Source organism: Manduca sexta, chromosome 1, assembly GCF_014839805.1.
Source record: "Manduca sexta isolate Smith_Timp_Sample1 chromosome 1, JHU_Msex_v1.0, whole genome shotgun sequence".
Taxonomy (NCBI): Eukaryota; Metazoa; Arthropoda; class Insecta; order Lepidoptera; family Sphingidae; genus Manduca; species Manduca sexta.
Window position 1 is genome coordinate 799,322 of NC_051115.1, and position 18,355 is coordinate 817,676.

General features: G+C 38.7%; 1 protein-coding gene across 1 annotated transcript in view; it reads right to left on the reverse strand.

Annotated features, from left to right (window-relative positions):
• Nucleotides 1-4,955: 4,955 nt before the first annotated feature.
• Nucleotides 4,956-18,355, reverse strand: part of LOC115454079 (cytoplasmic FMR1-interacting protein) — a 35,037-nt gene continuing 21,637 nt past the window's right edge. The window contains 14 exon segments of the mRNA XM_037438185.1: nucleotides 4,956-6,229; nucleotides 7,453-7,600; nucleotides 8,495-8,557; nucleotides 9,509-9,690; nucleotides 11,548-11,642; nucleotides 12,427-12,505; nucleotides 13,708-13,832; nucleotides 14,367-14,558; nucleotides 15,144-15,277; nucleotides 15,788-15,825; nucleotides 15,828-15,989; nucleotides 16,688-16,774; nucleotides 17,188-17,326; nucleotides 18,113-18,286. Of these exon segments, the coding sequence (XP_037294082.1) occupies nucleotides 6,068-6,229; nucleotides 7,453-7,600; nucleotides 8,495-8,557; nucleotides 9,509-9,690; nucleotides 11,548-11,642; nucleotides 12,427-12,505; nucleotides 13,708-13,832; nucleotides 14,367-14,558; nucleotides 15,144-15,277; nucleotides 15,788-15,825; nucleotides 15,828-15,989; nucleotides 16,688-16,774; nucleotides 17,188-17,326; nucleotides 18,113-18,286 (1,780 nt within the window). The 3' untranslated portion in view covers nucleotides 4,956-6,067.

Here is an 18,355-nt window from a genome sequence, read left to right on the forward strand (position 1 = left end):
TTACATACATACATAAACCTACCTAGATAGGGCGGCGGAAATAAAGTGGCCTACACTCATAAAAGATATAAATCCGGCACTGACTATACTGCCAATGGTTCCGGTTCTCTGCGAGCTGGATAGCTTCGTACATCTTGCTGTCGAGAGCGGAGCGGACTTGGTTTGCTTTTACCCTGGACTTTGCCGGTAATAATGATCTTCTCAAGATTCTTACCTCTTTTCCGGGCAATATGGTTGAAATACTCAAGGACTCGTTACAGGGAGATGGTCGAAAGCTTAGTTGAGGTCCTTAGCTCCTTAAAAATAGTTGAAAAAGATACTTTTTCAAGTATTTTTACCCTGTTAACGTAATCAGTGGACTTTTATCCCGAGAAATTGATAGCGTTATTGTATTGCGTACGCGGACGCTTGTTGTAAAGTATTTGGATCCCTCATCATCATCATCATCAGCCCTGTATTACACAGTGTCCCACTGCTGGGCACGGGCCTCTGCTACTACTGAGAGGGATTAGGCCTTAGTCCACCACGCTGGCCTAGTGCGTGTTGGTAGACTTCAAATACCCTCAAAATTCCTATAGAAAATTTGTCAGGCATGCAGGTTTCCTCAACATGTTTTCCTTCACCGCTAAAGCAAGCGATAATTCACAAAGAATAAACCATTTAAAACCATTTAAACCATTTATTTCTCTACACACACATAAATACAACAAAAAAGTATAAAAGAAAAAAAAAATACACACATATTTTTTTTGAAGGTGTGTTCCCTTGGGTTTTGAACCTGTGGACATTCGTCTCGGCAGTCCACACCCAAATAGGCTACCGCCGCCTTTAATTTTGGATTCTTACACAGGCAAAATATCTTGGTGTTGTGCATACGAGCACAGTCAAACCGCTTCGAAGCGAAAATCTGAAGCAATATTGCAAATTCTCCCATATATGAACGTAATGCACATATTTCCTTTGAAATAAAACAAGACCAATGCTGATCAGTACGCGCGCGCATTTGGGCGAACCCAAACGCCAGTATTTCGAAGTGACGTTTTTTTATATCTTTGTGACTCACCCATTTCCTTATGCCACGCTCAAATCGTCAGATTATTGAAATATACACCGTTCTGCACGTACTTTACTTACCTTGCCTTAATCTGACGCGTTCGAGTTTTTTCTGAGGTTTGATTTTTTTACTAATCTGACGGGCTGCCGTTCTCTCCATATGATTTTCTGACGCGCTCGAGTAACGCGCATAATCCCCACTTGGGTTCCCCTACAATAAATTTCTACATGTGTCAACTGGCGAATCAGATCCAAAACTACTAAATAGAAAAGCTTACGTACTTATACGCCCGCATTCGTGCAAACTGAAAAATCTCTTATATGTGAGAGTCTGCCACGGTAGGTACCATCGCAATATCTCTGCCAAGTAGAAGTGGTCACTGTTGTGTTCGCTTTGAAGGATATTGTAGCCAGAGTAACTACTGGCCATAAGACTTAATATCTCATTTTTCAGACGACTGCTGTGGAATACCAAACAATACTTTGAAATTAAGGTGTTGGATGGTGTTTCTACTGTTTATGGGCGGTCGTATTACCATGAGGAGAACGGCAAGCTCGTCTCGTCATTCAAAGCAATAAAAATAAGAATTTGACGCATCGATGCACTTCAACTCTGCGCTCATATAAATCGCCCCTTAGGGTCCATTCACACGTACAACCACACACAATGCAACTAATATAATGGTTACGATCGATAACGTCCACACGGTTCAACTCAGCGATAAATATGATCCGTATTAATGAAACTATTTTTTTTCATATTATATTACATATCGACAACGTATCCACTGCTTGACCATGTTTTCGCTGGAATATGGTATAGTAATAAGAGTTGAAGGACCCTTAAGAGCATTAATCTCGCTTACTTTTATACGTAACCTCACGTAAGTGTCAAAATGTATTGCATCTCTGCCTACCCCTGAAAAAGGCAGGCGAACTTTTGTACTCGGTAAGGGACAAATATAAATAAAATAAAAGTCACCATATTTTATATTATATACTTTAAAAGTAAGCGGCGATAGCTTAGTTGGGTGTGGACCGGACTGCCGAGACGAATGTCCGCAGGTTCAAAACCCAAACGCACCTCTGACTTATCTTGAAAAAAATGTTTGTATTATCGCTTGCTTTAACGGTGAAGGAAAACATTGTGAGGATAACTGTATACCCGAGAACTTCTCTATAGGAATTTTGAGGGTGTGTGAAGTCTGCCCGCACTACAGCGTGGTGGACTAAGGACTAATCTCTCAGTAGTAGAGGAGGCCCGTGCAATAGAACAGTATATAATACAGGGCTGATATTATTATTTTTATGTATAATTTACGCAAGACATATTAAATTAGTCGAAAACAATACTGTTTTACTCACTTACATTTTTATGTATACTTAAAGCAACAAAAAAAAAATTATGTGGTATTTGAAAAACAGTCGTGTTCGGAGGACCAAAAAGTTACTTTTACTAAAAATGTAATAGTTCTGACCTCAGCTTCACAGGACACAGCCAATACACCTGAGAAGGGAAGGCGCGATGCATTATGAAGTTTTTTTTGCTCGATAAGAGACGGACAGACGGACAAATAAAAGTCAGTATACTTTATATTATATATTAAAAAAGTTACAAATATTGATCTAAATATATAACATATCTCAATACAAACATTACTTTGCGAACCGTACATTATTTCTCACATTATATTGTTTCGCTGACTATAACTCAAACCAGTCAAATATCTAATACATTGGCTAAATAGTCAATATTAAATAGTTACAATATACCAAGCATCTCCCATTCGCAATAAACGATCTTAATCTCAGGGCCGTATTAATTAGTCTCGACTTTGAGTACGATTCTAAGTAGATGTTCAAGATATTGAATTATTTAATCAATACTTGAGCTGTCACTTGAGCGCGCGTTCTCAGCTGATTTAGCGCCGTTTAATAAACAAATTAGGTGTCAAAATCCATCATACGCTGTAACTTAAGGTTTTTGACATGTTGATATGTATATATCCACATTCTTAAGTTGCTGATATTAACTAAACAGCGTTTCAGAGCAAGATTGAGTCACATTTATAAATACAGCCCTTAATCCTCGATGGGATCCTAAGAATAAACATATCAAAACAAGTTATTTGTAAGCTTGCCAAACCGTCTAATTGGTCTATTTTCACCATGGATCGAAAAAGCGATAGATCGTTTATTGAAGATAGCAGAAACGTCAGATTACTATATTTTTCGTCGTCTCTCTGTTCATTCATCTTCAAAACCGCTGAACGTACTCTGACGCATCATTGGTAGATTACTGTTCGTAATAATTTACCTTTATTTTTCAGATATTATTTTATGAGCGTTACTATGACTAAAATCTAGTAATTATATAAGGAATGACCTACAAAAATAACTTAACACTATCCCCCTTATTCATAGACGTTATTTATCTAAGGACGGAGCATTGCTGTGATAACAAGTCTGTTTCTCAGCTTTGTTTATCTGACAGCCAACTAGATTCAAGTTGTATCTCAATATTAGCCAATCACAACGGCCCTATGTCTACGTACTACGAGGCTGCCATACCGTCAGCACTGAGAAACAGACTTGTTATCACAGCAATGCTCCTTACTTAGATAAATAACGTCTATGAATAAGGGGGTATACGTATACAGGGTGCTTGAAAATATTTGTTTTAATTTTCTTTCTTAATAAAGGGCAGAAGTACCCTGAACCAGCGATAATGAATTAAATTCCAAGTTAGGAAGAGGCGAAATATCCCATAACCAAGCAAAGTAGTAATCCATTGTCTGTCTTCCCCTATGGGATGTAGGCGTGATATTATGTATGTATTGTTACTTCCTAATTTGATAAACTAACTCCCTTGATACGAACATAATAACTAAAGAGAGATAATATTGCCTTTCGCACAATTGGGTACCGGACTCATTTTTGTTCTTTACTATTATCAAATATTTACATAATATAAATTATAACACAGAAGGAATTATTAAAATCCGGTAAAGAATCAACAAGTTATAAGTCTCTGAATTTCGGTGGAAGGGGTAATTAACAAGAAACAGAAAAGAGACGAAATACCCACAGGTGACGTCATCGGGAATTGCGATGCGTGCGAAAGAAAGAGATGAAGCGATATCCCCACATCGCGCCCACTTCTGCACATTACAATATTTTAAATATGAATTACTGGCTAATTTTTTAACCAATTTTAATGCAGTTTTCGCAGGAGGGTTTCTTTTTCGTATTATTAACCGTTACATATAGAATAATGAACAAAATCAAGCATAGGCCGGTACCCTATTATGACTGCATATAAATGTGAAGTTTGCCCGCACTGCAGCGTGGTGGACTAATCCGAACCCTCTCTGTAAAGGCCCAGCAGTGGGACAGTATATTTAAAGTCCCTATGGTATTAGCTCAGTCTCAGCGCGGATTCTGAAATGCCCAATAATACTTGGCTTTCATTCTTCGAAGGTTTCGAAATCTAATTCAACCTAATCCACGCGCTAATTTCAACTTTATAACAAACTAGCGACCCGCCCCGGCTTCGCACGGGTGCAATGCTGATACTAAATACAATACAGAAAAACTGTGAACGTTGTATATAAAAACATAGCGGCCCGCTCTGGCTTCGCACGGGTATAACATAACAAAATAACAGTATTTCTCCACTATTTAATGGATGTTATTATACATATAAACCTTCTTGAATCACTCTATCTATTAAAAAAACCGCATCAAAATCCGTTGCGTAGTTTTAAAGATTTAAGCACACATAGGGACAGAGAAAGCGACTTTGTTTTATACTATTTAGTGATAGGCAGCCGAAAGTAAGTTGGTTTTTATTGGCGAGATATGTAACTCCTACGTATTTAAAAAAGATACAAAATTTATTAAAATATTTTCAAACACCATCACTAAATAGCTTCTGTACTTCGCATTATAAATATTTATGTCTTATCAGCAAATGTTAGCAAAGGTGTCAGCTCCGAGGCGCGACTGTACTTTACTTTATTACTACCATTTTACTGGAATATGCGGTAGGCACAAGGAAGGGAGGGGGTCAATAACCTCATCCCTTAATTGTCTCCTGATAATGTCGCATGAATAAAGTGCATTTTTTTTATACCAGTGGCAAAGTGACCTCTGTTGGTAAGTGGAGTAGGGTCCAATAGTATGTCGACTGATGAGCGATAATCGCCCCTCGGCACAATTATGCCGGCCTGTTAGCACCGGATATACACAGGCTGATCTTGGAACGCTCACGTGGGCCACTATGGCGGGTTTTAACACCCTGTGTATGGTCGCTATCCGGGATATAAAATATATCTTACAAGCAGCATTCGTGTACATCCCGTATACAACTTACTGTTCAAAGTTAAGTCGCGCGATGTTCACGTCGTGTTTTAGTTCTAAACACGCCCTCGGGGCGCTGTTCGACCCGCACAAACGTTTAATACAACTATTCATTGTTATATCGACATGGTTACTGTGTTACACATGACATGGTGACATCGATATATATGTACTGCGTACTAGATCTGGCGTTCTGAACATTCACTGTGTTCAACTGAATTGAACTGATATCCATTCAAACTGACTTTAGTATGGTCAATATTGACAGCTTGTGGTTGTGTACGGAGTGGCACACATGATATAACAACTCGAGTCTAAGTGTAAACCTGGATGTGAATAAAAATATTAGTCAAATAAGTAAAATTATTTGTTGTTCAAGTGAATAAATAGGTTATAACAGTGACGTTTTGTTTTCCATTTTAGTTCAGATTTTGAACAAATAGTTTATATGGACGTTCGTGTCTATAGAATATACGTCAATCGTTACAGACATTTTGAGTGGATCGAAGACTAACTAGCCTCAGGAGTGATACGAGTGTTGTGTGTATGAGTGTATGAGTGCAGGTGTGCATGAGTGCAGGTGTGTATGAGTGTATGAGTGCAGGTGTGTATGAGTGTATGAGTGTAGGTGTGTATGTAGGTGTGCAGGTGTTCAGGCGAGCTGGTGCTGCGGCGCGGCGGGCGGCGGGAAGCAGCGCACGTGCTCGACGCCGGCGCGCTCGTCGTCCGCCGCCAGGTGGCGCGCCAGCACGCCGAAGATCTGCGAGTTCAGCACCTGGAACCGGCGGATGCGGTCCACCATGCGCTTCAGCGGCTGCGGGGGAGACAAACACATTACGCTCTCGACGTGTTCACATCTTACTCAACGCAGACAGCCTAATGGATTTCGATTCAATTTGGCTCACGGGTAGAATATGTCCTGGATTAACACATGGTTGCGAATGGTACAATATTCCAAAAGGGAACCCATATATAGGTACTAATGCATTAATGCGGTCTACAAATCTAATGATAATTAGTCACTAGATAGTATAAAACAAAGTCTCTTTCTCTGTCCCTATGTGTGCTTAAATCTTTAAAACTACGCAACGGTTTTGATGCGGTTTTTTTTAATAGATAGAGTGATTCAAGAGGAAGGTTTATATGTATAATAACATCCATTTAATAGTGGAGAAATACTGTTATTTTGTTATGTTATACCCGTGCGAAGCCAGAGCGGGCCGCTATGTTTTTATATACAACGTTCACAGTTTTTCTGTAGTGTATTTACTATTTAGTATCAGCATTGCACCCGTGCGAAGCCGGGGCGGGTCGCTACTTCTACATAAAGAGAAGCTGGCAATCGGGTTATATAGACCTTTCCCTACTGACACTTAGAAATTTTATCCTGGTAATCCACTCCCGTAGGATGTACAATCGATTTTAAACAGATTTCAAAAGTAGATGTCGCTAGTGTCGTACTGATGGTGCAATAGGACACTATTATAATTCGACGCTTGAAAGGCAATATCTAAGCGACAAACATACAGAAAATGAATTGTATAAATATTAACGACCCGCCCCGGCTTCGCACAGGTGCAATGCTGACTATTTAATGGATGTTATTATACATATAGAACTTCCTCTTGAATCACTCTATCTATTAAAAAAAACCGCATCAAAATCCGTTGCGTAGTTTTAAAGATTTAAGCATACAAAGGTAGGGTCAGAGAAAGCGACTTTGTTTTATACTATGTGGTGATTTTAAATCGCCATTTTTTTTCTGCGCCATTTGATCTAGGTTTTGTAGGTCTAGGACAATTTGAATAACATTAGACTATATCTTTAAAAAATAAAAAGTTGAATTGTTATGAATTTTCATATTAAAATCAAAACTTTAACTACTCAAAAATTTACCGATTGTCGCTTAGATATGATTGCCTTTCAACGTCCATATTTTAGTCAGTTTTATAGCGGGGAAGGCTGGTCGAAGTCGTGAGCTACACAAAAATTTTAACAATAATCTTAAAAAATATCTAGTTGTAAGTGAATACTCACAATGCCTTTGACCAGCTCGTCCTTCCCGTCAACCCGCTGGACCCTCAGGATGTGGTAGCAGAAGTCCAGCGCCTCGAACCGCCTCTGTTGGCCCAGGAGCGCTATGATGGTGCACCCGGCCCAGTGGAGACCCTCACCAAATAGCTCCCTGGAGGCGGTACACTCTGATATTAGCTAAGAGATATCTCTAGACAACTTATAGACTATAACAGAGAAAACTACACAATTATAAAGTAACCAATAGCCCAGTTGGAACGGACTGCCGAGACGAATGTGCGCAAGTTCAAAACCCAAACGCACTTCTGACTTCTAAAGTTATGTGTGTATACTTTGTGAACTATCGCTTGCTTTAACGGTGAAGGAAAACATCGTGAGGAAACCTGTATACCTAAGTTTTCGATAGGAATTTGCCACACTACAGCGTGGTGGACTAAGGCCTTATCCCTGTCAGTAGCAGAGGAAACCCGTGCAGTGGGACAATATGTAATACAGGACTGATATTATTATTATTATATTACATTATAGCGTGACCAGGTAAATAAAGAACCTCGCCATATTGTCATACAATATGGCACTAACTTATTGTACTGACAAAGTTGACATTTAAACGAAAAAAACTAAAGTCGCACTTTTGCGAGTTATTCAGTTTTCTGGTCATACTATACCACTTTGCTGGTGGATATATTTTATATCCGTCCGGATAGCGACCGCACACAAGGTGTTAAAACCCGCCATAGTGGCTCACGTGAGCGTTCCGGGATCAGCCTGTGTATATCCAGTTCCAACAGGCATGATTGTGTCGACTGAGGGGTCATCATCTCTCGTCAGTCGACATTCTATTGGACCCCACTCTACTTACCATCAGGTGCAGTGGGGACATTGCGGTGTCGTAAAAAAAAAGGAACTACTACCATATTTCACCACAATATAGCGAAGAATTTTGTTCCTGATCAAGCCAAAAATTGCAATAATTTTTTGTTGATAGCACTCATCCTTCATAACCTGCCAATTCAGATGTTAATAACTTCAAATTTGTACTCACTCTACAGTGAACTGCGTTTCACCCACGGGGATGCAGTAGAGGAACTGCAGTGCCGACCACAACCTGCGCAGGATACGTTCATTGTAACAGTAGTATGTATAAAAAACAATATAGATCATATGTTTCATATAAAACACAAACATTTAAGAAGAAGAGGGGAAAAGTGGTATATAGAGGGAAAGAAAAAGTAAAAAAAACACAATATATATCATATATCTAATATAAAACAAATAAAATAGACATTTAAGAAAAAAGAGAAGAAAAGTAGTTTACAGTGAAAAAAAACAATAGATCATTTTATAAAATTAAAAAAAAAACTACATAAAAACATCTAAACAGTGCGTTTTTTTTTATTATTGCATGTTTTTTTAATATTTTTTTTATTTTCTTGTCGCGATTAATGAAGGCTGAAGGCATTTAAAGGCAAAAATAAACAAAAATCACACTGAATTCCGCAAAATTAAGTACTACCCATGTACAATATTAAAAGATTATTTCAATAAACACGTTTTTATGAGTTTTATCCAAACATATATAAATTATTTTCGTTAAATTTTTTGTAGTATAAAAAACCGTTTTGGTCATCTCCTTTGAAAATATTTGTATACTAGTTTTGCTCGCGGCTTCGGCCGCGTGAAGGAGTTTTCCGGGATCAAAAGTAGCCTATAACCTTTCCAGGGTCTTAAACTATCTCCATACCAAATTTCATAAAAATCCGTTCAGTAGATTTTGAGACAATCGATAACATACAGACAGACAGAAAAGGGACTTTATTTTATAATATCTACACTATTATATTATAAAACTGAAAAGTTTGTTTGTATGAACGCGCTTATCTCAGAAACTATTAGTTCAATCTTAATCCTAGAGATTCAGATGAAAATTGGCATAGAGATATTTTGAGAGCTTGGGAAAATATATAGCGTGACACTTGTACCGAAAATGATTATCCATAATCCATATGAAAAACTTCTTTACGCAGGCGGAGCCGCGGGCAAAAGCTAGTATACGCACCGGTGGAACTCGTTGGTGTCGTCGGTGTGCAGCGGCGCGTGGTGGTGCGTGGCGGAGGGCGCGGGCCACGCCGCCGCGCACAGCACGCCGCGCAGGCGCCGCAGCACCACCGCGAACAGCGACAGCCCGCAGCACAGCCGCTCGCGCGTCAGCAGGTCGCCCTCGCGCGACAGCTGCCCTTGCTGGCGGCGAGACCGACTGTTAGCGCGCAAGGGCACGGACGCGTACGATGCAACGCGGGCGCATCGTTCATAGTTATACTTACACGTAGTAATGACTAATAACACAGTTATAGCTAGGCACAATCGCCACTTCGTATATTATCGACAACTCGATAACTATAATTCCTCCTATAAGAATGATGTTTTATAATCATAGATATTAACAAAAAAAAAAGCATGTCCGTTCTGTTATTAACGTTTTCTATCTAAGAAATAGTTTTTCCACGTATTTGCTTAGTTACAGCAATCGAATAACGTATCATCTGCACAAAGTAAACTTACAATAATGTCGCACAATCACATAACGACTTATTCTCCGTTTTGATCAGACATTTTCGGTCGCGCGCTGTGTTGCTTCATCACAAATAACATTTTACTACAGATAATTTGGTTAAATTTTTATCCTCATACCAAAAAATCATATAATTATTACGTATTTCATACATGTAAACCATTATTTTGACCGTAACATTCAGAACAAAACAATAGTGTGTCATGCATAGTTGCAGCATGAATAGTTTCGTCAAATAGTGACCAATGTGCTTTTATAACTCTTTGGTAAAATAACGTTTCATGTGCACATACGCTATATCTTTACAAGCGTATTATTTAAAATAAATAATATTACTAAACAAAACCGTATCGTCTTCCTGATATACAGTAAAAAATATATTAACTGATGCATAACTTTAAGTCACTACTGAAATGTTGATATTTTGCAGATGTTACTTTATTCTTGTAAGAGGTCAAATTAAACAAGAACTGCAAATAAATATCTTAAAAGGACCTCTATGTGTAATATCTATCCACGCAAGCCATCCAAAAGGTCCGACCTTCGTGCCCTAATTTCTCGCATGAGAATTGAGAATTTCTCTAGAAGAGATACTATTATACTAAAATGTATAGACATACCATACCGTAACAAACGCAAAAAGAAATGCTCTGTATAGCACATGAGTCTTGTTCACATTACACGCAAATGTGGAAAATGTGTATATATGCCACATACACATTCTAGACATTATTGATATGCGAGCCTATCGCCATATTGGACACAAAATGGCATACTCCGAATCGATATTCAGCGGAAAACCCTAATATTAATTTGCTAAATGGGGATAAGAACCTGAGACCTCAGATCGGTAACAAGAGTCCAGACTCCAGACACAAGCATTATTGAACATTGGTATGAATTAGCGATGCAACGGATAGCAGTTTAGCCGGATACCGGATATTCTTTCCTGCCAGCCCGAGCTGGCTTCCTTGTTTACTATATTTTTCATTTTATTTTCAATATAAATTGTCTTTGTTTATATAAGCTAATTAAGTAATAATTAAATATTCTCATGTACCTTGACTTATCATAAGTGCATGTTCGCCTACGTGATGAATAAAACATTTTATTTATTTTATTCGGCCAACCTTGTAGCCGGATATCTAAGCACTTAAAATACATTTACTCATTCATGATAGTGGTGCTAACATATTGAAGAGTGTTTGTTTGGCTGAGTATGATTCATATGCTTCAAAGAGCTAGCTGTTCAAAAGTGAACCGCTCAAAGTCCAGGCTGAAGTGATAATGATTGCTACTGGAAGACGACTTGTGACTTCAATCACTCTCACTAGGTACTTATTCTAAATAAACCTATTTCATTTCCTAAATATAATTAGTCTTGTTTAGTCTAGCATTCGGTCGGCCGGATATTGGAATAGGCGCTAAATATCCGATATCCGGCTGGATAGTGTTTAGGCCACCGGATAGTTACCGGATATCCGTTTCATCTGTAGTATATACCGATGCTTAGTCTATCAACTTACCTTAGCTGTTCCGTATTTGTCTACATTCTGCACGATCTGCAATGCGGCGTACTTCGCTTCGAGACGTTTCTGCTTTGTCTCTGGTTTTTCACCCTCTGTTATGTAAATACAAAATATAAAGACATTTTTTTATAATTTATTGATTTGTAGGCGTTTCGTTATCTAAGCTGTTTACTACCAAAGATTTTTTTTTGCGTGTTTGGTATTTTTTTTCGAGTTACGTTAATTTACAGACTAGCCATCGATAAATGTATATATTAATTCTTGGACTGTTAGAATAGTTAATTTGTATATTACAAAATTCAATTAATATTAGTCTCGATAAATTGACCAGTAAATCGATTCCTTAATCGATAGTATTACACATTGACCAATTGAAAATAAAATATTTAATTGTACACATACACTGTTCCAACATTAAGCTGCCCATATTGTTTGATTTATCTAATTATTAGCTGACCCGGCGAATTTCGTACCGCCTAACAGTCGATTCTTTAATTTATTATTTTGTTTTAATACTTATTCTTCTATTCGGGACACCGGTTCAGCTAGACAAATATTGACATTAATATAGTCACATAATTGTTTTGCCTTCCCGGAACGCCTCCACTAACACTTAAACTTTATGGTATGGTATTAAAGTTAAAATTGACTATTAAGTATTATTACGAATCTTTTGTATAGGAATGTGTAGTTTTTAGACTTTTTCAGGCAATCTTTTTAATTTTTTCTCTCCGTAAGAACCGTCCGTACGAGGTTCAAGTTCGTTCAAGGAATATTATAAAAAAGAATTAGCGAAATCAGTTCAGCTACTCTCGAGATTTGTGCTTAGCAAGACTTCAGCGACTTATTTTTATATAATAGATTGGTACAAGTTACCTGCAGTGTACGGACGCGGCAGAATGTTCTGGAACGGTGCCGCGTGAAGTAAATCTGTTACTTCCTCTTGGCTCAGCGCCTGTTAAATAAAAAATTACAATATTTACAGCTAAAAAAATAACATAAAATATCAAAATTCAAATCGCCTATACATTTTGAGTTCAATTTTTTTTCTATTTCTTAGATTAGAAAGTGAAAGGATCTATAAAAAAAAAACTGAAAAAAATTGTTGACCAATTAATTTTGAAACATATTGTGTCGCGTGCAACGCCATTTACTTTACTAAGACAATTCTTCTACTGTTCAAATTTTCTTCTCGCGCACATCTTTAGCAAAGGACCTCACGCGCTCTGATTAGCGTAACGCTCACGTCGCGTCATTGGGAGCCAATAGCAGTGGATTACCGTACAAAGCCGAGGTTCGAACCAAAGGTGGCCCGTTACTTTCAGTCTAACTTATAAACTTGTTTTAGCGTTACGTGGTTAAGAATAGGGTACCGGATTCATTTTTGTTCTTTACTATTATTAAATATTTACATAATAGAAATTATAACACAGAAGGAATTATTAAAATCCGGTAAAAAATCAACAAGTTATAAGTCTTTGAATTTCGTTGGAAGGGGTAATTAACATGAAACAGAAAAGAGACGAAATATCCACATGTGACGTCATCGGGAATTACGACGCGTGCGAAAGAAAGAGATGAAGCGATATCCCCACATCGCGCCCACTTCTGCACGTTACAATATTTTAAATATGAATTACTCGCTCATCTTTTAACCAATTGTGATGCAGTTTTCGCACCAGTGCTTCTTTTTCGTATTATTAACCATTACATATAGAATAATGTACAAAATCAAGCATAGGCCGGTCCCCTATTGCTTAAATCGCTGTCAAAAACATCACCGGTTCCTAGTTTAAACCTTAAGAGGCAAGATGACGGGTTTTGACTTACAGCTGATCGAGTAAATGTGTTTTAACTAAGCATACCTTTGCGAAATTGAGGTAAGATGTATTCGATCGCGTCATATTTCGAGACTTTCCTGCCCTCACATTCGCTACAAGTCCTGTAAGGATCAGCAGTGACATTGTATGACACCGAGCGGTGAAGCTCGCCGAGTCTCAGGGAACACTAATGTCATTATCCCGCAACGAAATTAATCAAATAGAAAGATAGGGAGGAGTTGGAAATATTAATTGTCCAGTTCTCTCCAGAGCAATTCATATTATATTCGACGACCTAGCATAGCCTCGGTCGCAAAAGGCACTAAAAGAAACTTACCTGCTCAATAAGCATGCAGAACAGTATTATATTCCCCAGTTCCCTGAACGCATGGAATAACTCGGTTCTTGCGTCTGGGTACTGTACTATGTCGGTCAGCTGAGCGTGGTAGTAACCGAGGACTCCTGGAAACAAATCATTATTTTTCACCCATTTGCCATTGGAATGTTAGCCGGCTAACATGACAGCTACATGACATTACGCGTGTCACGGGAATATAACCTCATTGTTTATTACATAATAAGGTTATTTTTCCGTGACACGCGTAATGATATGTAACTTTCATAGCTGTCATGTTAGCCGGCTAACATGTCAAGCGTTGAGTCGATACGTGTTCTACACCTGATGGTAAGAGTGGGGTCCAATAGAATGTTGACTGAGAGATGATTACCTCTCAACAGACACAATCATGTTTCTTTTATCGCTTTGTACGGGACGAGCTTGCCGTTCGCCTGATGGTAAACAATACGACCGCCCATAAACAGTAGAAACACCATCCAACTTGAGCGACATTTTTTTGTGACACTAAATTTGATACATATTTAAAATCAGCACTTTTTTCTGTTTTTTTTTTATAGTAGTTTTTTTTTTCGAAATGTCGCTAAGTCAATTAGTCTTTCAACCGTCGATACATATTTTTTTATGGCAAAAAGACTGACCGTTCGACCCGTAGTCGTATCTGGGTAGTTTGCAGTGTCGCGGCATGGCGGCGGCGAGCGCCCTGGTGAACTGCGCGATGGTGCCGTGCAGCAGCCCCTGCGCCACCCCCAGCAGCTCCGACACCACCACCGCCACTCCTTGGTAGCCCAGCAGCCGCACGAGGGCGTGGAGGTGCTGTGCACCCACGAATCCTGCTCGAAGGACCAAAATTTTTTCCATAAGTTAGGCGAAAATACTCTGATACGTAGACCGTAGAACGTTGTGCAAGGACAAATCCATCCATTTATTATAAATTATACAATAGTACTCCAATATGTAGACGTAAAGACTAAGCACTGATAGCTACTGCTCGAAGGACCAAATTTTTTTTATAAGTTATGCGAAAGTATTTCTATACGTAGACCTGAAGACTGAGCACTGATGAATCCTGCTCGAAGGACCAAAATTCTTTTATAAGTAATGCGAAAGTATTCCTATACGTGGACATAGAGACTTGAGCACTGATTTGAACATTTCACTATTGCTACCCCATCCACCAAATATCAAAGCTTTATAACTTATTTATTATTGAGCGGATTTTGAAAATTCTTTTCGATAGATTTTGGATGAAATACATTTTTGAAAAAAATAAACATACAGGCGAATTGAGAACCTCCTCCTGTTTTTTGAAGTCGGTTAATAAATGTATTTAAATAAAAGTCGTCAACCACCCTTAATCGGTAATATCGTACGAAATAATTTATTGCATTGAGTTGTATAACAGCATATTGACTGACCGTTGTACTGAGCGTACTGCGCCGAGTACGCGAGGCTGAGCTGCTTGGAGCCCCACAGCAGCGCGTGTCCGTACTGCTGCGGTCTCTCGCGCTGCACGTTCGCTCCAAACTGAATGCCTTTGCACTTCACGAATCTAGAAAAAAAATTACAAGAAAACATGACCTGCGTTTGTAGTTTCCTTTTTATTACAAAAAAAAATCACAAAAACGTCTAGTTACATTTTGTTTTTATAAATTTATTTTCTCCTTAACTAACCTACTCATAGCCGCATTGTACAGATTTTTCATGACTTGTTTAGATTTTTTTATATACTAACCAGGCCGTGGCGCAGTTTTGAAATGTTTTTTTTTCTTTTGTATTGTAACTGACCTAATAATCGTAGACATAGACTATATTTTTTCTTTTTTTATTTAATACTGGCCGCGGCCGCGGTTTAGCAGTAGTTGGAAAGTAAGTCGTAGATCTACTCTCAGAACACCGTGCGTCCGTACGGCGCCAACGCTCCATGAATTCGCGCAAGATATCGCGACGACGTCATAGTTTTCTTCTTTATTTCTTTTTAATAACTAACTTAACCGTAGCGCGTTGAACAGTTTTATTTTCAATTTTTTTCTGGTATAAAAATGTTTTTTTATCAACTTACCTAGCCGTGGCTGCGTTGTAGCAGTAATTGGGTAGGAACTATCGTAGTTCAACTCCCAGAACACGTGAAGCGTGATGCGTCCGTACGGAGCCAACACTCCGTGGTCTGATTCCCGCAAAATCGCGTCAAAGTCATCCAGGGCCAGGTAACGACTGAGGAGCTTGTGGCAAAGTCGATTTACTGATATGAGGCCTTCTAATTCCTAAAAAAAATACAATGTAAAAAAAGAGTTAAAACACCCTTTCTTCGGGACATAACGTAAGCGATGGAATTTAGCTGTTACTCATAATTCCTAAAAAAAAATTACTATGTTAAAAAAACTCAAATATTCCCCTTTTTTTTCGACATTTAGGCGTTGAGTTTTGTTACTCTTCCAACCAACCACCCATGGATGGGGAAAATGTGTGATAACAGCAACACGCCTTATTATAAAAAAATGTTATATTAATTGGATAGCAGGTTTTTGCAACAAAATTATAATCTTACAACTGTTAAAATATAAAAAAAATTTTGGCACAGAATTGAAAATAAGAAAAAAAAATTTTTTTTTTTGCATTTTTTTATGGATTTTGAAAATATGACCATAATTAAACCCCCTTATTCATAGACGTTATTTATCTATGGACGGAGCATTGCTGTGATAACAACTCTGTTTCTCAGCTTTGTTTATGACAGCTTGCTGTTTGTTCAGCTTTGTTTATCTGACAGCCAACTAGATTCAAGTTGTATCTCAATATTAGGCAATCACAACGGCCCTATGTCTACGCACTACGAGGCTGCCATACCGTCACCACTGAGAAACAGACTTGTTATCACAGCAATGCTTCGTCCTTAGATAAATAACGTCTATGAATAACGGGGATAGTCTACTACTATTGGTTTATAGTATATGACACTTACCACCACACCAGTGATGTCGCCAGCTTCGAACTTGGCCACAGCCGCGTCCAACGCGCGGTGCATGTCCGCGTTGATGCGCTGCGCCACCTACAACATGAGTTATAGTTGAGTAATGTCTGTAGTGCAGTGTAGTGTAATTGAGTGTGTTTCTCAACGAATTCATAATTGTCAAAAGTTACGTTAAATATAACGTTCTGTTGCACAAGTTACGCAGTTATGTATATCTCTAACGCCATAATGAAGTTGACTATAGGTAAGTTTTTTATAGTATACTTCAATACACTGCAATCGGATGCAATTTTACTATTTTTTTGTCAATTTTATAAAAGTTTAATTAAATTAACGCAGTTTTGTGCAAAGTAGTGTATTTTATTGCACAGTAGTGCAGTTTAGTGCAAAGTAGTGCAGTTTAATGTACAGCAGTGCAATTTAGTGCAAAGTAGTGCAGAGTAATGTACAGCAGTGCAATGTAGTGCAATGTAGTGCAAGTAACCACTCACCAGCGCGCACAGGTCCACGTGGCGGCCAAGCAGCGCGACGTGCCTCTGCCGCAGCAGCGAGGCGTATCGCCCCGCGCCGCAGCCCGTGCTCGCGCCGCGAGTCGCGCACTCCGCGCGGTAACGCTTGTCCAGCATCATGCTACAAGATAAGAATATATATAATAATATCAGCCCTGTATTATATACTCGCCCACTGCTGAGCACGGGCCTCCTCTACTACTGAGAGGGATTAGGCCTTAGTCCACCACGCTGGCCTAGTGCGGATTGGTAGACTTCACACACCCACGAAATTCCTATAGAGAACTTCTCAAGTATGCAGGTTTCCTCACGATGTTTTCCTTCACCGTTAAAGCGAACGATAAATTCACAAAGAATACACACATGATTTTAGAAAAGTTAGGGGTGTGTGCCCTTGGAATTTGAACCTGCGGACATTCGTCTTGGCAGTCCGTTCCACACCCAACTAGGCTATCGCCGCTTTTTTATGCTACAGGATACCTCGCGTTAATTATATGTTACTCGTACGTTCTAGAATATTTTACTATTGTTCGCCATTGACGTATATTCTATAGACACGAACGTCCTTATAAATTTGTTAAAAATCTGAAGTAAAATGGCAACCAAAACGTCACTTGTAACGTATTTATTCACTTGAACAACAAATAATTTTACTTATTTGACTAATATTTTTTATATCCAGGTTTACACTTAGACTCGAGTTCTTATATCATGAGTGCAACTCCGTACACAACCACAAGCTGTCAATATTGACACCATTCTAAAGTCAGTTTGAATGGATTGCAGTTCAATTGTCGCAATGTCAAAATGACCCTGTATACTACGCAAATTCTGCTAACCGAACTCAGAATCACGACAACAAAGGATAACGACTCGTATGCGCAGGGCATAAGGTTCCAAATCTCACCTCGCCGCCAGTTGTTTGTAATGCGCGTACACCTGTTCGGACAGTTTGTATACGAACTGATCGAAGCACAGATTCACTTCCGCTTCCACTTCGTCGTACAGGAACTGTTTCCGGAACACTGTAAGCGCGTACTGCGCAGAATCGTTGTACAAATCCAGCGGGTAAAGGACATATCTGGAAAAGATTTTAGATTATAACTCAGTGAAAAATGTTTTTTTATTTGACAAAAAAATTAACCAAGAC